Genomic DNA, 25,742 nt, shown 5'->3' with positions numbered 1-25,742 from the left:
TCGATCTTGGCCGGATTCCATTTTTGGACCGGTTGCTGGTTTGAGGGTTTTGGGCTCTGATACCATATCAATATTCATATTCCATCTCAACTCCCTTCATCCTCAGCCACATCCTCATCATTTAAAAATAATTCGGACTCTAGAAAATATTAAAAAATTATTTATAAAAACAGAATTATAACGTGAATCGATAAAAAATAAGAAGAAAAATTTGGAGTAAACTCTCTCATGACACCGAATTTACATTATACTCGAGCACTAAACAGAATAAGTATTAGTTTGATATTGACTCGAGCAGCAAACTTTGAATTCGGGCTCCGACGTGGCCCCCAATGTCCACGTCACGCGAGTGACACGTAAGCCCACATGGAGTTTTTCTTCAATAATTTGGGCACTTGAAAATTGAAATAAGCTGCCAAATAATTGGGTTTGTTATTTTTCCAGCTTCCGTAGAGCTGGACACATAAATAAATATCAGGGCAGCCCCAGCTCCCATTTTACACATAACAAGAAACAGAAGAAGAAATGGCGATTGATGAAGATTTGGAGAAGCCATTGATGAGATCAAGAGAAGAAAAAACTGATGAAAATGGAAGCTGCAATATTATTATTGGGAATGGGATGGTTTATTTCAGCACCTTCGTTGCTGTTTGTGGCTCCTTCCAATTCGGATCATGTGTAACCAACCCTCCAACTCTCAAATTCTCTATCATTTGTTTTTTATTTTAATTCCTAAGTTTTCTTTTTAATCTTTCAAACTGATTAATTCAAATGTTTTAATACTGGTTGGGTTCATCTATTTTCGGTTTTGATTTATTTTTGTTGAGTTATCTACTTTTCAAACGTTCATTTTGGTAATTTTTTTACCAATCTTAGTTCGTATGCTTTCAAAATTTTTATTTTGATCGTGTAATTTTAGAAAGTAACCATTTTGATCCGTCCATTCTCATTCTTTTATCATTTCTTTCTATCACAATTTTAACGTAACATATTTGTGTATTAAAGAGTTTTTATATATATATATATTTGTTTTAAAATATCCACTTTCAAAATTGGTCATTTTAAAAAATATACGACAAAAATCGGTGTTCTTTAAAATGAACAAAAATTAAAAGTACAAGATTAAAGTGGACGTTTTAAAAGTTCAGGAACTAAAATGAACCAAAACTAAAACTAAAACGATCAAAATAATATTTAACCCTATTTTAAATTATTTGAATTCTTGAAATTTTAAAATATCTATTTCAGTTAATCATCTGATATTTGCTTACCTAGCACATTTGTATACATATTTAAAATTAAGTTATTAATTTCTCAAAAGCAAAAATGATCAAGCTATCATTATAATAGATTATATAATGGATATTTTAAAAGTTTTTCAGAACAAAACTTAGAAAATTTAACTTGAAACTAACTACCCAATTTGTGGTCCAAAAATATATATATATATATATATAGCAACAAAAAATAGTTCAAATTTAGTTTAGATACTATTTTTTACTTGTATTTATTTTAATCTATATATTTTTTAATTTTATTTATTTTAATTACTGTATCTCCGAAGCATCTATTTTAGTTCATACATTTTTAAAATGAACCAAAGTGACAGAAAATAATATCTAAACTTTCTATGAATTGGAAATATGTATCAATTATCGTTGAGTTATGCTTAAAAAAAATTGTATTTTGTAATTAAAGAATATCTGAGACAAGTTTAGCCGATCAAGACATGTGTAATAAAAGATTTAATGTGATATAATTAAATTGTATTAATTATTCTAAACTTTTATGATCCATTTCTCTTTGGTGAATTGAATATTATTGGGTGTTCAGGTGGGATTCTCTGCACCAGCTCAAGCTGCAATAAGGGAAGATCTTCACCTCTCTCTCTCTCAGGTTTAATTTATTGGTCTCTTTTTCTCCTTCTTTTTAATTAAATTTATTACTCACTAATTTGAATAATTAATTTAATGCTAATAATTTAAAATGGGCATGCAGTATTCTATGTTTGGTTCTATACTTACAATTGGAGCCATGTTTGGAGCTGTAACGAGTGGCAGAATTGCTGATTATATTGGTCGCAAAGGGGTAAGTTTGACGTTATAATTAGGCACGGTTCAAATTTAAGTTTTGAAACTTAGCTCGATCGATACATTTCATATAGTTCAAAAAAAAATTAAAAAACGAGTTCTTCAATCCATCTGAACATATATAGCTATGCTTGCTCGTTAAGTTATGACATATATTATCGACTTAATTTTAAGGTTTTTTTTTATCTCATCTCATTGCAGGCGATGAGAATGTCAACTTGTTTCTGTATTATAGGATGGATAGCAATTTACCTTTCAAAGGTACGGAAAAAAAATTCTTTTATTTTTATTTTTATAATTTGTACTCAAAATATTTTGAAATTTAACTTCGATTCTTGACTTTTATAATATACTGTTGAGTTATATTCTATTAAATTCCTTATATAATTTCTTTTATAGAATTAATTATTGGGTTATCGTAATAAAATTGGTAGGATTTGGGATTTAAAAATTAAAAGGACCACAATGAAGAATTAAATATTTTTAAAAACAAAAAAGCATATGAAAATTTGCCTAGTTTTTGTATTTAGGAATCACTAGCATTGGACATTGGGAGGCTACTCACAGGCTATGGCATTGGAGTCTTCTCCTATGTGGTTATAATTCTCTCATCACTAACACTCTCCATTCTTAATCTTTATTTTTTTTTCCTTATTCTCCAATGTTAATGTTTTGAATTCTTAAAAACTCCAATGTGGCAAACAAATGTAGGTCCCGGTATTTATCGCTGAAATAGCACCGAAGAATCTTCGAGGAGGACTTACGACCCTAAATCAGGTGAGAAGATAAAACTTTCATTTAAGAAGAAACAATATACTCTCCCACTTACCCACATGAGTTTAGATCAGCGGTAATTGACACTGGTCTGATCTGACGAACAAGTCATGAATTCGAATCTTCTACTCCTACTTGTACTAAAAAAAAGAATACTCTCCACTCTCCCACGTCAATTTGATATGAGAAAGATTTAGAAAAAGTAAGCGAAAAATAAAGGGACTTAGACGGGTTTAAACTAATATATATGAGATATGGTGATCGACATGTACTTTAGAATTCAAAATCTTACGAGATTCCTTAACAACTAAATGTGGTGTATGATTAGATAATTATCCTATAAGATCAGTTGAATTGATTGCAAGTTTAGTCTTGATAACTTTTCTTCCTTATCTTGAGAGATCTACAATTCGCTTTTGCAGCTATTGATTGTCACGGGCTCATCAGTTGCCTTCTTACTAGGGACAATTGTAACATGGAGAACACTTGCTCTCACCGGTACACATATTTCATTTTCGTTTACGAACTTTTCAGACTTCGATTTTCATTTGAAGTTTTTATAACAATAATAATAGTAACACAACGACAAAACAGTGTCATATTCCTACGTCTTGAAGAAGAGACTTGGGAGAGAAAATCGATCTTTTTGAAAGACAAATATTAATCTTGGACTTTGATTTGAAGGACTTGTACCATGCACTATCCTTCTTGTGGGTCTGTTGTTTATTCCCGAGTCCCCTAGATGGCTCGTAAGCATCTCTCTTGCTCTCTATACTCTCGAGAAATTATTCAAAGAGGTTGGTACAATGTGGCGAAACCGCTTTTGTTGTAGGCAAAAGTTGGGCAAGAGAAAGAGTTTCTAAGTGCATTGCAGATACTTGGGGGCAAAAATGCTGATACTTCTGCCGAAGCTGCTGAAATTCAAGTAATTTTCTTTTATTTTCCTCAAATAACTTATATAGTTGGTTTCAAATTTTCAATTTTAGTTTGAAGATATACATTTTAATGGAGGTTATTGTAAGGATATTTTTATGAAACAAACAAACATTGTCGGTAAAATTGAAACCTACGTTAAAATAAAATACTTATGTCGGTGACTCTCTGTGATCACTATTGAATTTTTTACAAATAAGAGAAGAATGCAAAAACAGTTTTTTTTTTTTTTTAAATAATGAGCCGTCAATTTTTCAATCGTGATAAACATTAGAGAGAGATTTTACGATCATTACTCAAGTATTTTGTTATGTTAAAAAGACATATTTTACAAAAAAGATGTCTGCATAAAGAATAGATTTTTTTTTCCTTTTAATATGAGGAAAATTTGAACATTCGATCTCAATATAAGAATTGTGTATCCTTACTGTTAAACATATTAATATAGTTTTTCAGTCTTTTATTTATTTATTTTTCTAATTTTAATTTTCATTTCTGCATGTGAGATAATTAATTTTGGGATTTTTTTTTTGTTTCACAGAATTATATTGAAACTATGGAAAGTCTCCCAAAAACCAAGTTGGTTGATCTGTTTCAAGGCAGATACATTCGCCCCTTGATTGTAAGCAATTCCTCTTATAAATAATATATAAATCCCATCTTAAACTATAAATTTAGTTAAAGTATTTTTTGTTTATTTAATCTTTCGAATTTTAAAAAGTCTCAATTATATCCGACATTTTTAGATTATGTTTGTTTTCTACTCCGTCTTTAGCATTTTGTTAATGGTGGTAACCTAACACTACTACAAAACTGAGATTCCGTGACAGTTGTGAATTTGGAGGAAAAAAAATTGTCATAAATCATGGGACGCGTTTTTTGCGGGAAAAACACAATTTTTCGGATTTTTTTTTGTTTTATGACAGTTAAAAATTGTCACGAAAATCGAATTTTCAATGACAATAAAAAACTGTCACGAAATGGTGGAAAACACGATTTTGGTGGAAAAAAACGGTGATCTACAAAAATTTCCATGTTTTATAACATTTTATAATTGTCAAGAAAAATAAAAATATTTCAACTATTCCATGACAGTTAGCTAGACCATTGTGAGAATCTATGACATACAAAAAGTGTCACAAATTGAACACGTTTCATTTCAGTCTGAAAAACTGCAACTTTATAGATATTAATTATTTTGGGATTCTCGGATCGTATCATATATAAATTTATGATTAATGGTTTTCCTAAATACTTCATGAAATAAGTAGAAAATGATATTTACAAAGAGACTAAATAGAAATATAATTAAACGCTTGCAGACATATTTAAAATATTTTAAATTTAAAAACTAAATAGACACCGGTGCATATACTAAATTTATAATTTTATATTTTTCCCTATATATTTTTTTTCGTTGACTTTGTTTTTGATAAATGGCTATTCACTTTGTAGATTGGGGTGGGATTGATGGTCTTCCAACAATTTGGAGGGATCAATGGAATAGGTTTCTTTGTCAGTGAAACTTTCGCCTCTGCAGGTAAGTTTCCGTTCAGCAACGTTGATATTTTTTGTTTCTATTTTTTTTTATTTTTAATAAAAAAATAAAATTATATGACCTCAATATTTATAAATTAAAAAATGATAAAACAATGTTTTTATTTATGTTTTGAAATAAATTGATACTGTAACCAAAAAAAATTATTTTCTTTTATGCTTCCAAAATTTTTATACAATTTTGAGACCGTTTCTAACAAAAAGTTGCGGTTTCCCAATTAAATTGGGGAGAAAAACAAGAAATGGAAACGTTACCAAATGAGCCTTAAATTAGCACAGATTATTCAATTATACTATCACTTTTGTAATTGTTAGATACACCAGAGAAAAAAAAAATGTATGATCGGTGATGATCATTAGTCTCATTTTCAAATCTATGTATTAAATAAGGAATGAGAATGTTATACGTCAAATTTGAATGCTACGTGAAACTAATAGCGTAGGTTTTTGAAATGAGAATGTTAGTTCCCGACCGTTAGCAGTTAATCTACAGCGAAAATGTGCTTATTTTATATGAAATTTCAGGTCCATCGGTAGGCAAAGTTGGAACTATTGCTTATGCTTGTATTCAGGTACTTAAAACTTTGAGACACCCTTTTGACCAAATTTCCTTAAAATTTAATCACAATAATTAACCACAAAATTGACTCATATATACAGGTTCCAATCACTGTGGCTGGTGTAATCTTAATGGACAAATCTGGAAGAAGGCCTCTTATAATGGTAATTTCTCACTCGTTACGATGAAAATCTCGAGATAAACATGGATGGATAGACAAAGAAAACCGCAAGAATGCATAATTTTTTTACAAAAGAACACTTTTAGAAGTGAGTGGACTGTTCTACCGACCTCAATTACTTAGATTCTGTTTGATAACGATTTCATTTTTAGTTTTTTGGTTTTAAAAATTATGCTTGTTTTCGCGCAATTTCTTTAATATGTTTTTCACATTTCTTCCAGACACATTTGAATTCTTAGTTTTTTTTTTTAAAACATGCTTTTTAGAAACTTTTTTTTTTTATAATTTGACTTAAATTTTGAGAACGCTGGTAAAGAGTTGATAACAAAAAAACAAAAGGGTTCTTAAGCAAGTTCTTATTATTTCAAAGATCACATTTATGGGATTCTTTCATCAAAATTTAAAAAATTCTTTTATCACTCTCAAAATACAATTAATGATAATCAATAAGAAGAAATGGGTGTAAATTAGAAAATGATGTTTTTTCTTTGTTTATGAAGGTATCTGCTGCTGGGACTTCTCTGGGTTGCTTCCTTGCAGGAGCTTCTTTCTTTCTCAAGGCAAGTAATCAAAATTTCCCCTCTTCAACTTCCATTTCTGTTTCAATATAGCTTATGAAAATCTACCTCTACTTTCATTCTTAAACTTTAGGGCCGCGGTTTGCTGCCCGCGTTCGTGCCCGTGCTCGTGGTCGTCGGTGTGCTGGTATGGATATATATTGATCTTTTTTTAACTAGCTACGTTGAAATATATATTTTTTTCTCCGATCAAGCTCTAAAGTTTATTGAAAATATTGATTGTAAATCATTCAAGGAGAAAACTATGGAAATCACACAATCTTACGGGGTTATAATAATGATCATAATTAGTATTTATATTTACTTTAGAATGTTGGACAGATAAATTTGCCGTATCCCATCAACTTTAGTTTTTGAGTTGATTGGTGACTTAACATGTTCAAAGGAGGAGGTCCGATGTGTTTGAACCTTGTAATGTCATTTCCTCCGATCCCCTATTAATATTGATTACCACTCGTTGAGCCTTGTACAAATTTTTAAGTCCACAAGTGAATAGAAACCCATAAACTTACCCAGAAAGTTTTATGTTCGAACTCCTATTAGCTTAAGTTTTTGAGTTCAGTAGTAGCAAAAGAAAATTCCTATTTATTGTTCATTCATGTCGATTTTTTTTTTTTTTTGAATATCAAAGAAAATATTGAAAGAAAAGTTGGTAATGGTTTTTTTTTTTTTTTTAATACTTTGATGGTCAGATATTCATTGCATTCTTCTCAATTGGAATGGGAGCAGTTCCGTGGGTGATAATGTCTGAGGTAACCAAATTGAATTTGCTGAGAAAGAGAAAAAAAAAATAGTTGAAGAAATTTTCCCATTGAAATGAAAACTTTTCTGAGCTGCCAAACAGAGTGGGATTGAGTATATAATTTAATAATGTTTTTTTTTGGTAGATTTTTCCAATTAATGTGAAAGGGGCTGCTGGAAGCATAGTGGTGTTGGTGAATTGGTTAGGTGCTTGGATTGTCTCTTTTACCTTCAACTTCTTCATGACATGGACCTCCTCTGGTAATTCATTTTCTTTTCTTTTCTGGAAAAAAGTAAAAAAAAAAAAGAAACGAAAATTATAATAATAATAAATAAATAATATCAACTTAAAAATGTTTATTTTTTCTCTTTTCAATGAAGATACGAGGTAGAAAATTTCAACTCTAGATACTGTCGTTTGGACCCATTTGGTAATTTTTTTAGAAGGAAAATAGAAACATGGTTGATAACCATTCTATTTCTGGTTAATTAAAAATATAAATAGTTTTTTATTTTTTGTTTTCCATAATGCTAAATTAATATTAATTATAATCATAAAGTTTTACTTATTAAAGTATATTTAGAATTGTTATGTCATTTTAGTTTTTTTATATAGAACAAAAAGATTAGCACTTCTGTTAATATTTTTTTAAAAAATTGAAAAACAAACCAGTAATAAGATTTTTTATTTTTATTTTTATATATTTCTTTTTTGGCTCCGCAGCATTTATGCAATTTTGAGATTTATTTATTTTTTAATGAGAACTATAAAAGAAGAAACGAAAACAAAAACTATTTACATTCCTTTAGAACCAAGAATTTATTAATTGATTACTAATTTTTTTTTTTTTTGTGTGTGGTAAATTTCAGGTACATTTTTCATTTATTCTTTAATATCTTTGATGACAATTCTATTTGTGATCAAGTGGGTCCCAGAAACCAAAGGAAAAACCCTAGAAGAAATTCAAGCATCCATTAATTCGCACGGAGGAGTAGAAATCTTGAATTAAATTTCAAATTCTGAATTTTGTTGCACCACATTTTTTTTTGTCACAATGAAAATTTATCGATAAAAGTATTTTTTTAATTCATGATACCATATATGTTATTTATTTAATTTAAGTAGTTTTAAACATTTAAAAAGTATATGTTTTATTTATAATATATTGTGTATGATTTCTTTACAAAACAAGACAATAACTAACTTTAAAAAAAAAAAAGACAATAACTATCCTATTATATCTTTTATATTTCAGTGGTTTATTAAATAAAATTGAATAAGTATGAAAATGAATTTATTAAAAATGACGCAACAATTATTGAGTGTTAAATTTGTAAAAACATCAAATTGTTTCTATTTATAACTACTGTGTTATTTTAAAAAAAATACAGTGTTAAATTATGATATTTATTAAATTAATCAATAGGTTTTTTTAACGAAAATTAATCAATAGTTCTAAACATAGTTTTTTGTTTTTTTGTTTTTAAAACAAAGTTCTAAACCTAGTTTAATTTCATTAAATCTGCTCAAAGAAATTTCAATACTTTACAAAATAACCAATAAATGAAGAAGAATTGGAACATTTTCTAAAATATATTTAGAAATATGTCCTTTTTTTTGGAAAGTCATTACAAATATAGAAAGTGTAAATATAGTATTTTAAAAAAACTTATTAATCCTTTATTATAAATGCTAGTAATTGATTAACAAAAATTAATAACTAATACTTTAAAATAATAATAATAATACAACTAACCTAGGTATTGATTAATCATAAGAATAAGAATAACTGATTAATTGTACTGATTCATTTTAATCCATTATTAACCTATACATTTATTTACTGTAATAACTAATATACATTATATTCTATTTTTGCTATATTTGAAATTATTTCTTCAATTATTATTTTGTAACATTTTATCGAAATTATACTATATTAGTATATTTGTTGATAAATAAAGTTAAAATCCAAAATAAAAACCAAGACACTAGTGGCAAAAGCAAAAAGCGAACAAAAAAAAAAGCATTGGTAAAAAAGTAGTTTTTACCAAAAATATAAATATATATATTTTTAAATAATTCCAAAAGTGTGGCAAAAATGCCAACTTTTGTTCTATTTTTTTGACCAACAATTAACCCCAGCACCCCAAATTTTTATTTTAAAATTAAACTTTTCTTTCATCAAATTTTTGCAAGGCCTATCTTGTTCTTATTCCCCTCCAAATTCAAAATTGAGCCGACAGACGAGTACACACATATATATATAATTTAACCACAGGTAAAGGCAGAGATTCAAATCTCTAATATTTTGATTGAAAATATATACTTTTGACCAGTTGAACTATACTCAAGTTGACGAATATATATAATATTGATGTAAAATAATAATTAGTTACATACGAAATAAATGAACAGTCTGACTTTTATAATTTTTTGCTAGTGTATGTAGAGGATATTTAATGACCTTTACAATAAAGTTCGAAGCTCCAACTTTACAATTGTTCTACATTGACAAACACAATCGATAAAGATTAGTTAGTTTATAACACTCATTTTTCATTTGAATATTCCTACCTTTAGTTGCCTTCGTATAAAAAGATAAACAAAATCTTCAACCTCATAATTGATAATGATTATTTAAAAAGAGAGAAAGAATATGGCCCAAATGGAGGGGGGTGATGTGATTAAAAGCAAGCCTTTTATGAAGAGAAGAATGGACAATCCATGTGTTTTCTAAAAAGAACTACGCTTACACATGGCTCCGCAAGGTAATAGAATGATATGACAAGTATTTTTTTATACTATTCTCGTTTATTTTCAATCACATCAGTAACATTTAAGAATAATGTATGATTTATAAAGTAAAATAATATATCCACTAATTAGATGTTTAGAATATATTATTGAAGGGGATCGATAGGGTAGAAATAATGCGTTTTTAGAAAAGAGTATTGTGAAAATCATATTGTAAGATACATCGAATAAAATAAGAATTATAAATTTAATCAGAAAATTTTGCAGTTGTATCAATATAGTCTTTAAATTTGAACTTAAAAGTGTTTCAATGACATTTGCGATCTTTCAATTTTGATTATAATATATTTTTGTTGTTAACACCGTTATTAAAAAGGGACTTTTACGAATTATGATAATAGCAATTTAACCTAAATAAATCGTAAACATATCATATAGTAAAATATTTTCTTAAAAAATGGCAGAAATATAAGAAGTCATATATCAATAATATACCCTATTTTATCAACAATCCAAAAATGTTATTTCAATTATATACTTTTATATCGGTATATCAACATTAGACTTCAGCAATAAGTACAAAAATGGTATATTATTATACCTTATTACAAGCATGATATATTAGTGATATACTTTATTACATAAATGATATATCAACAATATACTTTATATTAGGTATATGAATGATATACTTAGTAATAGAAAAATGGTATATTACAAATTATTTCTCTATATGACAAATTTGTACGTGTAAACTGGTCCAGACACTCACGAATATAAACAAAAAAGAAGACAAATTTGTAAATAGAACAATTAATTTTGCTACTTATTATAATTTCCTTAGCTACAATATTGACATGATATATTAACTCATCTAATAAGTGATGTTTTAACACAAAACATGACACACGAGAAAGAGAAATAAGTCAGTATAATTAAAAGAAAACGTTATAATGCTCGTTCTAAAGTGTATTAAGCTCATATTTATATTATTTTGTACGTCTAACTTACTTTTATGTGGTACGTAAATTAAAACTAAAATTTTAAAAGCGTCCTAAAACTTTTTGAAATTTATAAATCTATATTTGTAATTTAATCAACGTAAATTAATATTATATGGATCAATTATTAGTTTTTTTTATTTTTGAAGTACTTATATGGATCAATTATTGATTGTTGAATAATAATGAAATGAGTACCACACGGGTGGTATATAATAATTTTTTGTGGGCACAAATTGCTTTGCTGTCAAATCATATTCCACGTGGCAGCGTGCCATCCAATGGTTATAATGTAATTAAAGAATTGGAAAAAGACATGTCTACCCACTGTTCACACTGGTGGATTCCGTGCCCTGGGATTCGATTTTCCAACAAGGACGATTTCTTGCCACGTGGGCTAGTTTTCCTCTGTCTTCTCGTTTGTCCCCCTCGTGTTTTTCCTTTTTCCTATTTCCCCACCTCCAATTTCTTACTATTTACTTTTTAAGCATATCTATTTTCTTTTTCTTTCTTTCTTTCTAGAGAAAATTGCTGAAAATTGGAATCAATAATAGATTTATAGAAATGCTCTTTTATATTTTAAAATTGATAGAATTAAAAGAGTATAATCAGTTAAAATGTAACTTATCTGATGACAAAAATTATTCTAAGTGTAGTCGAGTTCATTCCTGTGAGGCTTCCTCTCGAATTGGACGGAAAATCTCGATTCTATTAGAAAAGAGAAATAATTCTTTATCCAATGCCACAAACAATGTTCGCTTTTCTGTCATAATGTCTACTATAGAGAGATAAAATAAAATATAACGAAGTACAAGGACCGGACCTATGGAGAAGAGGTGTGTTACAACCTGTATTTTCCAATACGATGATTCTAAGAAAATGCGGAAACGTAACTTTCAAGAAACTTTAAGAACTAAAATTATTCAGAGGAAGCAATTTGTTTATAGAATTTTTTTAAACTAACTTAACTAAATAGGAAGATGACTTTCAAACTCATGCCGGTGCGCTAAACTTCACCTTCAACGATCTTTTAATCCTTCATCTGAAAAACATTTAGAAAACAAAAAAAATGAGTACAAAAATGCTCAATAAGCAATTTTCATATCGAATTTCGAAATTCATTTTCTTTTCAAAACATTCATAAACAAAAATACGAACAGATCAAAACTTTTAAAGTCTTTTAAAATATTTAATACAATTTTCAGAACTTTCAAACAAACTAGATTTTCATAAACAAATTCTTCAAATAAGATAAAATTTTCATTCAATCAAAACAAACTTTCATTCTTTCAAAACAAATTTTCAGTGATTCAAAACAATCTTCCATTCATTCGAAACAAACTTTCATTCGATCAAACTTCAAATCTTTCAAAATAAACTTTCTTTCAATCAAGACTTTCAAAATTACTTCTAAAACATTTGGTATAACTTTCAAACTTTCGAATAACTCAATCATTCAAACATTCAAAACAATGGTACATTCATTCATACTTTCAAAATCAGAGTGGAAATTGCATTATTTGGGTAGCCTACAGAGCATATGTGGTTACTCGTCAATAACACCAATAATCAGAAGCTTCTATCAGAGTTGTCGAATTAATATCGACTAGAACAGAGTTGTCGAAATAATATCGATCAGAACAAACAAAACATTTACTTAAGTGTGAGGTCACGTGAGTGAATAACACACACATGAATCTTCATTTACAAGGAATGTCAAACCACAAAAGTGTCTTCCCACAATAAGTCAGAACAGAAATCCATCAATTCCAAATTACCCCAAATAACCAAAACGTTCCTCAAAACAAAATCATGGCATATCCGGATAGTCCTATCAAATCAATCAAAATATCTTTCAAATAAAATGCAAAACAAATACTTACTTTCAATATTAAATTAATTCAAAACATTGAAATAATTTAAAACAAACTTTATCAATTCTCCACAACATGATTTCGTATATTTCACAAATAAACAGAATATCAATTTCAAACCTTTAAATAAATTTATACAAAACTTTATCAAATCATATAAGAATACTTCAAATACTTTACAAATAAACATAATATCAATTGCCAAATTAGTTTTCAAATCCTTAATAAGACTTCAATTTCACAGGCATATATCAATTTCAAATCTTCATATCAAATCCAAAATACATTTTTGTTTTCAATGAAAACTCCACATCATACCAACAACCCTTCAACTTGATATCTAGCCCAACGACAAGGTAAAGCTTAAAGGGCTAACTTTTCTTCAAGTACAAGAATTCAAGGATTCAACCCTTATAAATAGAGGAAAAGACTGAATCCTAAATGTCTGCTAAAATAATTGGTAAATATAAACTATCATAAACTTTCGATTCTAACTTAAGTATCAGCACCAACCACAACCCGATGTATTTGTTTTGCAGGTTGATGTCGATTCCCACCTATCATTGAAGATTTATGCAAATTTGGTAGATACCGAAACACCAAATTTCTGTATCAATAATTTTAATTAATACAAATTAGTTTTATATTTTAGTATTTTGCTTACGCAACTTAGACTATGATTATAATGGTTATTGAATCGTTTAAAACCAGAGTTAAAAATATTTCTTTTATCCTTTCTTTATTTTTACTCCAATACTATTTTGAAAAAGAAATTAAAATAATTATAATTTCTATTTCGTCACGTATTATGTCTCTTGATTTTAAAAAAATAAACATATTGCGATTTCTACAAAAACAATAATCCAAATTGACATTTTTTTCAATACACACACAAAAACATATTCACAAAAGTGAAGTCATCAAAGTTCATCTTTAATTATTTCTAAAAATTGCAATTTTGATTCTTTTGGAATTCTGTTTTTTTGCCAAAAATTGAAAGTGAAACAATAATCTTTTTTCAGTGGATCAACGTTATCTTTTTGTGGGTCCAGCTGTTTGTGCATTGGTTAATAATTTCCACCACATAATCATTAAAATAAATTTAAAAAGTTATCCAAAGTATAAAACAAGTATAATATTTTTTAATTTTATATTTCTCTTTTGGGTAATGGAAATTAAAGTTAAAAAAGAAAAAAAAAAAAACCAGTCTCTTCCCCAGAAGCTGCATGAAAGAGGCAAACAAAAAGCGATCCTTTTTCAAAATGCATTAAAAATTTGCAAAATTATATATATTATGAAAAAAATAATTAATTCTTTAAAAAGAAAGGCAATTTTTGGTTTGGCTAGTCAAACCATTCCCCAAAAAATTATAATTTTGCAAGTGGGTATTTGTACCCACTTTTTCTTTTTTAATAATTTTTATCCTTCTTAAAATTTCCAAAGAAAGGAAAAAAGAAAAAGAAACCCCAACTTGGACAATGGTAAATAAAGTAATAAAGAGAATATAGTATCCTACTTTATTTATTAATTTTTCTTTGACAATATGTTCCTACTTAAGAATAAAATAGTGCTTAAACTTTCTTTGTATAAGATAACTTTTCTATAACTTCGCATAATAAAAGTTAAAAAGTTACAAATTAGTTCATATAGGTTAATATAGTTGCACCTATTTAATTTCTAATTTCGACAATAATTCTGTTTATTATTAACATTATAAATATTAGTCCATTTGACGTGACATGACACTAAAAAAGTAGATTGAAATTAATTAATCTGATAAAATAAGTGGTACAAATACTAGAGTACTTACCTATATTGACACCACTTTATCTTATCCAACTCGTCTATATTTAAGAATAAGTCTATAAATCGTCAACCAGGACATAGCAAAGTTTAATGGTACAAATTTCCTCTCAACTATTGTTGACGAACTTTAAAAAAAAAGTTTATATATCATTTAAATATTACCGAACATAAAAAAAAAATCAAAGAAAAATAAATTTAAAATTTTAGGTTAAACTACAAAATTTATTCATATTTCATTTCCTCGTTCGACCGCAAGCCTACTGCCACCTATTGTAGGTGGTTTAAAAAATGTTTGTTATGTTTCTTAAATTTCTTAACCAATTTTATCCATATTTACAAAATTTTAATACAAATTTTATACACTATGAAAACTCTATAATACAAAATTGTGATTATGTCCAAACAAATTTAGTGAGTGAAGAAGTGTCGTGTTAAAAGATCAAAATTGCCACCAGAGAGAGAATAGGCTCGACTTCCTCGTCCCCGTTCTACCGTCCAAAGCATGCCGACAGTTTGAAGTCCCTGAGTTGGGTCAGATCAGACAAATTGAAGGAAAAGATTTAAACTAGGATTCAGATTAAGTCTTACCGAGCTCTGAATTTTCTTTTTGTAATATATGCACTCAAATTTCGAGAGTAAAATAATTAAAATAAACTAAAATCGAAATTAGATGAAATTTCACAACTAAGATAAGGTAGCAATGCGTGTGAGCCAACGGATGGAATCATTCTCGTCGATTGCTCCCTTTGCAATAGTTAAAAATCCCTAATTTATTCAATTATTTATTCTTCCCCATTTCATCTCTCTTTTTCTCTCTCAATCTTTTCGAAGTTCAAGAATGCAGAGCTGACAATGAAGTCTGAAGATATATAAATTTCAGCTTTCTTTGTCTCTTTCGTCACTGTGATTAGATACATTTCTTTTCAATCCATTTCTTTATCTTGTTTTTCTTTTGATTGGTTGTTTTGCTTCTAAACGGAAAGCTTGTTTGCTCCGGAGCTTGGTAGTTCGTGTTTTCTTGTTTAGATTTTCTGGGTTGTGATGAAAAAAGCATAAGAAATGTTGCTGCGGAGGAATTGCTTGGTTGTTTTCGTGTTGATTGCGGTGGCTTTTGGAGCCAATTTGAACGTTGTAAAGGGATTGCCACGACGAATTCTCTTGGACACAGACGTTAACACTGATGACTTATTTGCTCTTTTGTACCTGTTGAAGCTTAATCGATCAGAATTTGAGTTGGAGGTAATCAGTAAGTTGGCCATGTTAGTTCGTTGATTCTTGTTGTTGTTTATTATCTTTCCTTTTCTTCCGGTTCAAAATCTCCGTACATTTTAGCTCTGTTCAAGAAATTGCTAGATAAGGTTGTTGTTTCTGAGAAGTTTAAGGAATGTTATTAAACAGGCTATTCAATTTTCTTCCTACTCGGTTTGCCAATCCTCCTGCACGATTCTATACACAAATGGTAGTAGGATTGGCCCCATGTTGAAGCTTTTAATGGGAGTCATTGTCAATGGTGCTAAATAGGCCTTCTCACCCCCCAAAAAACCAACTCAAGAGTTGAGACGTTCGTTTGCACTAACCAAAATCTAATCTTCAGAACCAATGTGGAATAATTCAATGATCTTCCTCTCACATACCGGGCTTTGGGATCAATTTCACCATCAACCTGATCTCTCGGGTACTGTTGCAGAGTTGTTTTAACCTGTCCAGCTCAAATAGTGGGATTTTCTTTCCTTAACAAATAAGCATTCCTCTGGTCCTTCTGGACAGAGTAAAGTAACCTCAACTAGTGATTTCATCGCTTAATAAGGCATGGATGGAGAAACCTAACATACATTACCATTAGTTATTTTCCTTAACACATCATTGCTGAAGCAAATTGTTGCAATACCGTCATCACATGTTAAGTAGATGACTGTCTGAAAACTGTTCTTTCTCTCTCTCTCTCTTTGATTATCTGTTTGTTAAGTATGCCTGCCCTTCTAGTTTGATGGAGCCAGCCACTAACAGTATGACTCTGAAGAGGGGATACAATGCAAATAGTTCATATTCTGGATAAGTTGACTGGCTACTATTCTAGTCTTCAAGACTGCTATTACATTGCTGCAGGCAGTCACTATTAGCACAAATGCTTGGACAAATGCTGGGCATGCAGTGAACCAAATTTATGACATTCTTTACATGATGGGCCGTGATGATATCGCCGTTGGAGTTGGAGGAGAAGGCGGAATACTCGACGATGGAACAATTCAACCGAATGTTGGTGGATATCTTTCCATAATTGAGCAGGTTAAATACTCTTACCCAGTCCTACATTGTACATTTCTTCCATTGGAACAAGATATTGCCTTTGTACTGAAAAAAATGACTGCTAGGCTCATTTGTAAGAACTATGCTGTCATGTTATTATGACAGTTAAATATAACTTACTACAAGGAATTTGCGGATTCAGCAAAATTTTATTGCACACAGAAAACAAATAGTCTTGAACATGTAAATGTTTATGATATCAGGGATTGACGACAACAGGAGGTTGTAGATATAGACAAGCTATTCCTGTTGGTGTTGGAGGGCGATTAGATTCTGATACCAACTATGGCCTCCGCAAAGCATTCCTCCCACAGGTATGTGATTACAATCTATTAATTCGTAATCAGAGTGATACAAGGCAAGAGAGTGTTTGAGAGCTCCCATCTCTTCCAAAACCAAGCTGCAAAACAAGCCAAAAGATATCTCCTGATGTCACTCACTAGGATATATACTTCTATTCCCCTACTGCACAGTGCGCACACTTCATACAAACTAAGTGGCTCCCCTCATAACAGACTCACACGCATACATTTTTATCAGCTCTCTCTACCCCTTTCATTCTCTTCCTACGCCAAACATTTATAACCAGGTGACTATCAGTATGAATATAATCAATCTTTAATTCAATTCTTTCACAGAACGTGTTCATTGTTGTTGATATGGCACTGACGACATATATTTTCAGTTTTTACAATAATATACTATTTTCTGGCAAGTATGATTATCAGCAGAATCCAAATCTATTTCATGTACCTTTAGCTTGATTTTCATAGCAATCTTTAGATACTATTGGTCAAGATATGCAAATACTGAGACAATTCAGTTCATATCCTTTGTTATGAACTTAGGGAAGAAGGAAATATAATCCTCTGCAACAATCAACTGCTCAGCAGGTTATGATTGACAAAATATCTGAAGGTCCCATTAACGTATTCCTTATAGGATCACACACAAATTTTGCCATTTTCTCATGAGTAATCCACACCAAAAGAAGAATGTTAAGCATATTTATACGATGGGTGGCGGTATAAGATCAGAAAACCCGACTGGATGCTGTCCACAAAATACCACCACATCTTGCACTCCTCAACAGTGCGGTGATCCTGGTAACATATTCACGGATTATACTAGTAATCCCTATGCAGAATTCAATATCTTTGGAGACCCTTTTGCAGCATACCAGGTACTTTACTCTGCTGAACTGTTAAAGTATCGTAATCACACTGAACGTGAATCATCATAGGACCAAGAAAAACTGCGTTGACTTGTTATGTTGTTGCAGGTGATTCATTCTGGAATTCCGCTCACCATTGTTCCACTGGATGCTACAGACACTATCCCCGTAACTAAAAATTTCTTTGAAGAATTAGAGCAGCATCATGACACAGTTGAGGCACAATATGTATTCCAATCCTTGAAAATAATAGCTCATGATTCTCAGCTTGGCGAGCAATTCTATACAGTAATTTCTGAAATGCACTCCTCCCTCCAACACCCTGAATGGCATTTTAGATCTTTTTCTTTAAAAAAGAGATTAAAACATTGTTAGTTACTATTGCTTGATTTTAATGTGAAGGGAGATAAATAAAAGATCACAAAAGAACTGAAGTTTTTGCAGAGTTATTTCATGTGGGATTCTTTTGCATCTGGTGTGGCAACATCTATCATGCTTAACTCGCATAACGGGGATGGTCAAAATGATTTTGCTGTGATGGAGTACATGAATATAACTGCAGTTACGTCAAATAAACCTTATGGTATATATGATGGGTCAAATCCATTCTTTGATGGACGTGAAATTCCGAAATTTGATCTTGAAAAAGGTGGGGTGCACAGTGGTCATGTTCAAACAGGACTTCGAGATCCCTTCTGCACTGTGGATAATGGGAAAGGGAAATGTCAGGTAATTAATTTTTCTAATACTTTCAAGTGCCTTTTGTTTTTGTTCCTCTCATCCCCTACGACCTTTGGCTTCTATAATGTAAATGTGCTGCCTATTATATGCTATCCATCAGGATGGCTATACAGCGGAGGTAGTTGGTCCAGAGGGAGTGCATGTTTTGGTTGCTACAAAAGCAAAGCCCAACTGGAACATCACTAGCCCTCTTGACAGAGAATTTTACATAAGCTTCTTAAATGTGAGTCTCTCATCTGCCTTGAGTTTGGACATGGAAGTCACACTCTGCCTAAAGTTTTACTATCTCTTGATTCCTTACTACATTCAATGAAAACTTAGATAAAACTATGTTCTTTGTGCTGAGCTTAGGTTCTTAACAGTCCGATAAACACGGGAAGATTCAATTTTACCACACAATTTCCATATTACAAGCAAGTTATGTACAAACCAGATTTCAGAAATATTAAACTCGGAAAACCTGTTGTGATTGACACGGATATGAGCGCTGGAGATTTTCTAGCTTTGTTCTATCTTCTGAAAGTACCTGTGGAAGTCATTGACATTAAGGTAGAGTTTGTCTTCTGCCTTTGTCTTTTCACCTTTTCAGATACTACTGTATTGTTTACAGCCACTCCAAGGTTCCAGCTTAATGCCATTCACGAGGCATGGCTGTCATTCAGTACTCATGATGAATTATATTTTAGTAACTTATCCTGGTGGCAGTTATTGAGAGTGGAACATTGGAAATGGTAGCAATTAAGAGACTCGTTTATTGTGGCATAGTGTTGCTCATGTTTCTTGCAGGCAATAATAGCCAGTCCAACAGGGTGGGCAAATGCTGCAACAATAGATGTTATCTATGACTTATTGCATATGATGGGTCGAGATGACATACCAGTAGGTCTTGGAGATGTATTTGCAGCCAACCAGACAGATCTAATTTCGCCTGTTGTTGGAGACTGCAAGTATGCTAAAGCCATTCCAAATGGGTGTGGTGGATATTTGGACTCTGACACTCTCTATGGTCTTGCTCGTAATTTGCCCAGAAGGTACTCAAAATTACCTGTTTGACCTCGAAATTCCATATTGAATCTATCTTTATCTGTACTTGTCAGAGAATGCTCCAATCTCACATGCTGAAAAATCAAACCAACTGATTATAACTTGAATGTGAAGTGTGAACCAAGGGAGATCACTTCGGGTTATATTTCACTTGCATTCATTTTATTTATCATCTGTGACCTAAATTGACTTTCTTGGTCAGGTATGCAGCAGAAAACCCTGTTCAACATGGAGCTCCACGGAACTCTGAGCATCTTGAACTGAGACAAGCTCTAGCCATGGAAATTTGGGAAACCATATTGACAAAATTGGAACCGGGATCCAAGATTTCAGTGCTTACCAATGGACCATTGACTAACTTAGCAAAGCTTATTACATCAAACCAAGACGCAAGCTCCCATATCCAGGTTTGTGGATTAGTTATTTTGGAATGTACTCGTTGGGTTCGAAACGGTGTGAATAGGGAATCAGTTGCCATTATCTCATCTAAAACATGTCCTACAGATGCTCACGAAGCAAGAAAATAAAGTCGCCATGATAATCTCCGTGAAAATTGTTGTTCTATTGAGCAGTTCAAAATATATTGCTATTTTTCTCTTGCACGTTTAGGCTGGTTCTCCATGTGGTCCGGAAGGTTTGTTTCTTGTGGTGGCTTCCTGTATACTGTATAGGGAGAAAAGTTGTTTGTATTAATTGCCTTGAGTTGACCTACAACATATATGCTATAAAATAGAGAATGGAGACCTTAGAATCTCTAGTGTACCTGCATCTTTAAGAAAGGAGAGTTTTTTAAGCTGCTGAGCTTGAATTACATGCAACATTTGTTTGAGATTCATATTAGCAGAATCTGAGCTTTAGATATGCTGCATATTGCATACTTCTGATAATTCTAATGTAAGCGCTGAACTCACTGCAGGAAGTTTATGTAGTTGGGGGGCACATCAAGGATGACGACACAGATAAAGAAAATGTATTCACTGTTCCTTCAAATAGATATGCAGAATTCAATATGTTTCTTGATCCTTTAGCTGCCAAGATTGTGTTCGAGTCAACAGTTAATGTCATACTCATTCCTCTCGGGGTCCAGCGACGTGTCAGCTCATTTGAAAACATCTTAGAAACTCTCCTCAAGAAAAAGAGGACGCCCGAGCTTCTCTTTGCCTACCATTTGCTGTCAAGACTCTTTCGCTTGAAGCAGTCAGACATCAGATATAAGCATGTGGTAAGCAATGCCTATGAATTTGCATACAAGACTTCCAATCTCACCTATTCTTCATAGTTTTTGTTTGGTTAGTCCATCTCATGCCTTCAACGAGTACAAAACCGTAAAAAAATGCTCTACTGATTCAATCTTTTTGTATCTTTGTTTCCATTGACTTGGAATCTTTGGAATTCTTATGAAAATTAACTGTTATTTGCTGTAATAACAGTAGATTGTTTTGCTGTAGGATACTTTCTTGAGTGAAATTCTTGGTGCAGTAGTTCTGTCTGGAGATGATGGTGTAAAATCCACAAACCTGGATATCGAGCCAATTTTTCACTTCAAGCCTGTAAAAATCTTCGCAGATGGTGTTGAATCTCAAGATGGTGAAACTGTCATCTATGAGAAGGGAGGGAAATTAGTCAAAGTACTGCAAAATTTGAACCAAACAGCCTACTTTGATCTATTTGCAAACCGGCTAAGTGATATGAAACAGTCTGCAGTGATCAAAAGCTTTATTGACCAAAAAAGAATGTGGAATAAACCGCAAAACAACACTGGCAATTGCTGCCGTGGATCTTGTGTTTGCTGATGCTCATCAGAGATGAAAATTTCAGGGGCAAAATTGTACAACACAAGTGACCATTTTGTGGTTAAAAGAAAGCAATAAACAATAGATCTAGATTATCCCTATATCGAATCGACTATGTCATCGTCTGGAGCTTCGTGCTGTTCTTAATCCGTTGCGTTGCCTATTCTGTCCATTGGTTACATTTTGTTTGTTCCAAATAGAGTGAAAATCCAAAAAAATTATAATCAGCCCCAAAAATATCTTCTGGTCTATGTTGATTAACAGGATATGAAGGGAACAGAGATATAAGAGAGAAGATTTGCCTCGTTGAAATCACCCAGAGAATCTTCTAGGACTTTTTGCAATACAGACAATTCAGCTCAAACAGATGCGAAAAATGGAAAGTCAAAAGAAGCTGTAGAAAACAAGGATGTTCTGAGTGAAAAGGGCAAAGGTTTCAAATTTGTACAAAGCACAAGAAACAGTCAATTTGAGAACCTAAAGAACAAGAGAAAAGAGACTCCACAGGGACTCCACAGTAACAGTCGATTTTAGAAGTCCATCGGAATCGATCCACCAGCATCCAAAATTCGCTTTTCCAGCTGCAGAAAGCAATGTTTTGAGTTGATTTATCAATTTTTGTCTCAGAAACTGAAGAATGAAAACATGAGATCACAAGAAGAAAAGCCCCTTAAGTAGCAAATTTCTCTACTTACTGCAAATAGATAACCGAGCTTCTCCTTCACGCCATAGAATTCTTGCTGTACTTGTTGCAGGCATCTCACACATCTGCAAACAACAGTTTTCTAAATAAGACACTTGATGACAGCTGAACTCTGTTTGAGAAGAGAATTTTTGAAAGATCAACCAAATGGTGAAAAGAACTCACCCATCAGTACTCTGTTGCTCGCAGGCACTCCGGAAGGTAATGCAGACATTTTTCACTCCAAGTGCACCTATGCTGCATTTCCCACAGAAGAATCAAAACAAGAACACACAAGGTTAGCATTTTTCTCCATGATCTTCAGGATCTGAGATGCATCATAAATATCTCACCCCATCCCTCCCCTCCCTCTCTTGATGATTGTTCAAATTTCAAATGAAAAAGATCAGTTCACATTAGCACCTCAGCCCAGAAAGTTGTTCAACACAAAATGGATAAGTTTGAACTCTGTGCAACAGAAGGAAGGGAAAATTCACACGGAACTTGTTCTATTCTATCACATCTTAAGGCTTTAAACCTAGTGCTCTCAAGGGTGTTTCTCTCACATATTCATTCATAGAGAGAGAAGGAAAACATGTACCTGGAGCTGCTGCCCTTCAGCTGGTGTACATGATCATCAATCTTTTTGAAGTCCACGCTTGGCTGTGATCTGACAAAGACAGAGAAAACATAAAACAATTCGTCCAAGAAAAACATGCCACCAGAAAGATCTGTACATATGGATGATTGGAGAACTTTGCATCCATGAGAGAGAGAGAGAGAAAGATTCCAAAGAGAAGCAGCCAAATAGCCTGAGTCCTTACACAGCCCAACAGAGTTTATTAAGAAGCTCCACAGTATCTTCAAAGAAAAGGGTCACCACTTCAGAAACAAAAGTCGGATTACTCTCATCTTGCAGTTGCAAAAGCTGCAAATACTGACTATCCAGAGTACCCTTCTCTCACCAAAACACAAAGAGATCCACAGAAACCAAAACCCAGAAAGAAAACAGAACAAACATAAGATTCATAAAACAAAACCCATCAGAGATGAAACAAAACCCACTTCAGATTTTAGGTTTTACCTCGTTGAGCAAGGATTTTATATACTGAACCCACTCTCTCTGCATCAATCCCACCTCCATTTTTACGCAGTGAAGCTTCCTCTTCTGTGGAAACTCAAATATTGATTGATGAAGACGACTCTGCGATCCAGAAAACCTGTTCTCGATTTACAGATCTTGGGAATCGAGGAATTTGAGCTGGTTTCAGCGATGGATGAGCAACTACAGAGGAGGCGAAGTAGAAGCAGAGTCGGAAGCAGGTTTTGAGAGAATGGATTTTGAGGATCTTCTTTACAAATTACAGATTAGAGGATCAAATTCAAAGCCGAAGCTCCCACCTTCTACTTGTCGTTTTCTTCGTTTCTTTGATTTGCAAACGAGACTTGTTTTTTTTATGGCTCCGCAAATTTCATTGGTCGCTTTTTCTATTTATATTATCCATGTTTTTTTTTCTTATTCAAGTATTTTGTTCTTTTCAAAAAGTGTTGCGTTTCATTTTTAAAAACGATTTTTTTTTAATTCTTTTTGTTGGTAAAAAAAATGTTTTGTACTATTTATGACGAACTCCTTTTTTCTTTTTTTCTAAATTCCACTCCTATTAGCACTTGCTAGAGAGTTATGCTTCTACCTAAAAATGTTACTTTTTTTTTGTTGGAAGATCTTTAAAGTTTTACTATTGTGACAAAACATGTTTAGGAGTACTTTTATATTGCACCATACAAAAAAGAAAGAAAATATATATATGAAATTTAAATATATAACCTCGTAGAAATGTCTTAACTAGATCTTATAGTTATGTTTCTGTTGAATTTGAAATTTGCTTCTTAAATATTTTACTGGTAAGCAATTTTAAATATTTTAATGGTAAGCTTTTCAGCAAAAAGTTTAGTAAAAATTCACTTTGATATTTGATTTTATACTCTTAGAAGTATTCTTGAAAAAATTCTCAATCAAATAAATGGATGAAAAGCACTAACAATTGCTTTCTAGCAGGGTGCTTAAGTTAATTCAAACATAGTTATTGTAGAACCATATCGAACTCCCTTTAATAATAATAATAATAATTTTGTTAAAAGCACTTAATAGAAAAAGTGTTGCATATTTATTTATAATAATTTTGTTAAAAGCACTTAATAGAAAAAGTGTTGCATATTTATTTTTTTAGTCAGGATTAGGATTCGCGTGTTTGATTTTTTGATAATGATATATGTTTTTAACTAATTGAAGTCAAGTGACATAACTAAACATTTAGTTATTTTAATTTATAAGCTTGATCTTAAAACTTTTAGAATTATGTTTAATTAGTTACTAAATTTAAAAATAAATAAATAATTTGTCCCTCACTACAGCTCTAAAAGGGTAAGCCAAACTCTTAATTTAATTTTAAAAATACTAGTTTCAACTTCATTTATATCGTTTTAAAAATTTTGGTTTTATCTCTATGACGGGATTCTAGACTAAATAAAACTAAGTACTTAATAATACTATTTTAGAAATGATCCAAAGAACGTAAAAGAAGAGAAGTTGAGGACCCGTTTGGTAACATTTTATTTCTTGATCTTATTTTCAATTTTATTTAAGAAATCTAACCATTCGACGACTATTTATGTTTCTTATATAGAAACATTTTCAAAACTGTATAAAAATTTTAGAAACAACAAAAACAAATTTTTTTATTTTTGGTTCTCCATCCTAATTTATTCTGACATAGATAAAAATCTTGTTTTATCATTCTTAAATTTACGAGGTTCGGAGGTATACAAATCTCCCATTTGGGACAAGACAGCAACCATTTCCGACCGTCTGATCTGTTGCATTAATTTAATTGCTTCCCTATGATTCGATTGGTTAATTTATAGAAATTTGATCTTGAGAAATGGGACAGCAAATCCTACAGCTGTTTTTCCTTTTTATTTAATATAGTGGGACAGTTGGAAATACACATGCTTTCTCAAAAATTAAAATGCAATCTTTTTTCTTGTCTTCTTCTTCTGTTTCTTTAATGTTTGTGTTTGGTTGACATTTTTTTTCCCATTTGTTTAATGTTGAGTTTGGTTGGAAAATATTCTTCCATTTGAAGTTCATG

At 31.3% G+C, this 25,742-nt stretch overlaps 4 protein-coding genes across 5 annotated transcripts; 3 read left to right on the top strand and 1 right to left on the bottom strand.

Annotated features, from left to right (window-relative positions):
- Nucleotides 1–471: 471 nt before the first annotated feature.
- On the top strand, nt 472–8,504 carry LOC111009348 (sugar transporter ERD6-like 16). Its single transcript, XM_088124539.1, has 18 exons — nt 472–678; nt 1,834–1,896; nt 1,999–2,088; nt 2,292–2,351; nt 2,621–2,686; nt 2,802–2,867; nt 3,287–3,362; nt 3,549–3,613; nt 3,697–3,789; nt 4,339–4,419; nt 5,253–5,337; nt 5,880–5,926; nt 6,015–6,077; nt 6,595–6,654; nt 6,746–6,799; nt 7,365–7,424; nt 7,560–7,674; nt 8,284–8,504. Exons 1-18 carry the CDS (start codon nt 526–528, stop codon nt 8,421–8,423), a joined length of 1,437 nt encoding a protein of 478 aa, XP_087980665.1. The 5' UTR covers nt 472–525; the 3' UTR covers nt 8,424–8,504.
- A 7,407-nt stretch (nt 8,505–15,911) lies between these two features.
- NSH5 (Inosine-uridine preferring nucleoside hydrolase family protein) lies at nt 15,912–17,369 on the top strand. Its single transcript, XM_088123904.1, has 3 exons — nt 15,912–16,091; nt 16,959–17,138; nt 17,265–17,369. The coding sequence occupies exons 1-3, from the start codon at nt 15,912–15,914 to the stop codon at nt 17,367–17,369; spliced, it is 465 nt and encodes a 154-aa protein (XP_087980030.1).
- LOC111009188 (nucleoside hydrolase 3-like) lies at nt 15,958–24,088 on the top strand. 2 transcript variants are annotated; one of them, XM_088123849.1, is made up of 12 exons: nt 15,958–16,098; nt 16,959–17,138; nt 17,363–17,473; nt 18,102–18,342; nt 18,442–18,621; nt 18,778–19,062; nt 19,175–19,297; nt 19,426–19,623; nt 19,861–20,105; nt 20,321–20,525; nt 21,035–21,340; nt 21,567–24,088. In XM_088123849.1, exons 3-12 carry the CDS (start codon nt 17,445–17,447, stop codon nt 21,909–21,911), a joined length of 2,157 nt encoding a protein of 718 aa, XP_087979975.1. In that variant the 5' UTR covers nt 15,958–16,098; nt 16,959–17,138; nt 17,363–17,444; the 3' UTR covers nt 21,912–24,088. The 2 variants fall into 2 exon arrangements, with proteins under 2 accessions (XP_087979975.1, XP_022137863.2); XM_022282171.2 differs by lacking the exons at nt 15,958–16,098; nt 16,959–17,138 and having other exon boundaries at nt 18,008–18,342.
- LOC111009189 (histidine-containing phosphotransfer protein 1) lies at nt 22,197–23,813 on the bottom strand. Its single transcript, XM_022282172.2, has 6 exons — nt 23,678–23,813; nt 23,418–23,548; nt 23,195–23,263; nt 22,780–22,851; nt 22,607–22,679; nt 22,197–22,492 (listed from the first exon to the last, which is right to left on the bottom strand). The coding sequence occupies exons 1-6, from the start codon at nt 23,735–23,737 to the stop codon at nt 22,442–22,444; spliced, it is 456 nt and encodes a 151-aa protein (XP_022137864.1). The 5' UTR covers nt 23,738–23,813; the 3' UTR covers nt 22,197–22,441.
- Nucleotides 24,089–25,742: the final 1,654 nt, after the last annotated feature.

The sequence above is a fragment of the Momordica charantia genome (genome assembly GCF_013281855.1).
Source record: "Momordica charantia cultivar OHB3-1 chromosome 5 unlocalized genomic scaffold, Mcharantia_2.0 BLBB01000005.1, whole genome shotgun sequence".
Classification (NCBI taxonomy): Eukaryota; Viridiplantae; Streptophyta; class Magnoliopsida; order Cucurbitales; family Cucurbitaceae; genus Momordica; species Momordica charantia.
This window is presented reverse-complemented; position numbering and strand designations above follow the sequence as displayed.

What these genes read in the sequence shown, in the direction of transcription:
- LOC111009348 (XM_088124539.1), top strand. Translation starts at nt 526, where the DNA reads ATGGCGATTGATGAAGATTTGGAGAAGCCATTGATGAGATCAAGAGAA. An exon ending in CCGAGTCCCCTAGATGGCTC is followed by an intron (nt 3,614 to 3,696) that starts GTAAGCATCTCT and finishes CTTTTGTTGTAG; the next exon opens with GCAAAAGTTGGGCAAGAGAA. An exon ending in GAAGAAGGCCTCTTATAATG is followed by an intron (nt 6,078 to 6,594) that starts GTAATTTCTCAC and finishes TTGTTTATGAAG; the next exon opens with GTATCTGCTGCTGGGACTTC.
- NSH5 (XM_088123904.1), top strand. Translation starts at nt 15,912, where the DNA reads ATGTTGCTGCGGAGGAATTGCTTGGTTGTTTTCGTGTTGATTGCGGTG. An exon ending in GATCAGAATTTGAGTTGGAG is followed by an intron (nt 16,092 to 16,958) that starts GTAATCAGTAAG and finishes ACATTGCTGCAG; the next exon opens with GCAGTCACTATTAGCACAAA. An exon ending in ATCTTTCCATAATTGAGCAG is followed by an intron (nt 17,139 to 17,264) that starts GTTAAATACTCT and finishes TTATTATGACAG; the next exon opens with TTAAATATAACTTACTACAA.
- LOC111009188 (XM_088123849.1), top strand. Translation starts at nt 17,445, where the DNA reads ATGGCCTCCGCAAAGCATTCCTCCCACAG. An exon ending in GCAAAGCATTCCTCCCACAG is followed by an intron (nt 17,474 to 18,101) that starts GTATGTGATTAC and finishes TATTCCTTATAG; the next exon opens with GATCACACACAAATTTTGCC. An exon ending in ATGGGAAAGGGAAATGTCAG is followed by an intron (nt 19,063 to 19,174) that starts GTAATTAATTTT and finishes GCTATCCATCAG; the next exon opens with GATGGCTATACAGCGGAGGT.
- LOC111009189 (XM_022282172.2), bottom strand. Translation starts at nt 23,737, where the DNA reads ATGGAGGTGGGATTGATGCAGAGAGAGTGGGTTCAGTATATAAAATCC. An exon ending in CTGAAGGGCAGCAGCTCCAG is followed by an intron (nt 22,852 to 23,194) that starts GTACATGTTTTC and finishes TGGGAAATGCAG; the next exon opens with CATAGGTGCACTTGGAGTGA. An exon ending in GAGCAACAGAGTACTGATGG is followed by an intron (nt 22,680 to 22,779) that starts GTGAGTTCTTTT and finishes TGTTGTTTGCAG; the next exon opens with ATGTGTGAGATGCCTGCAAC.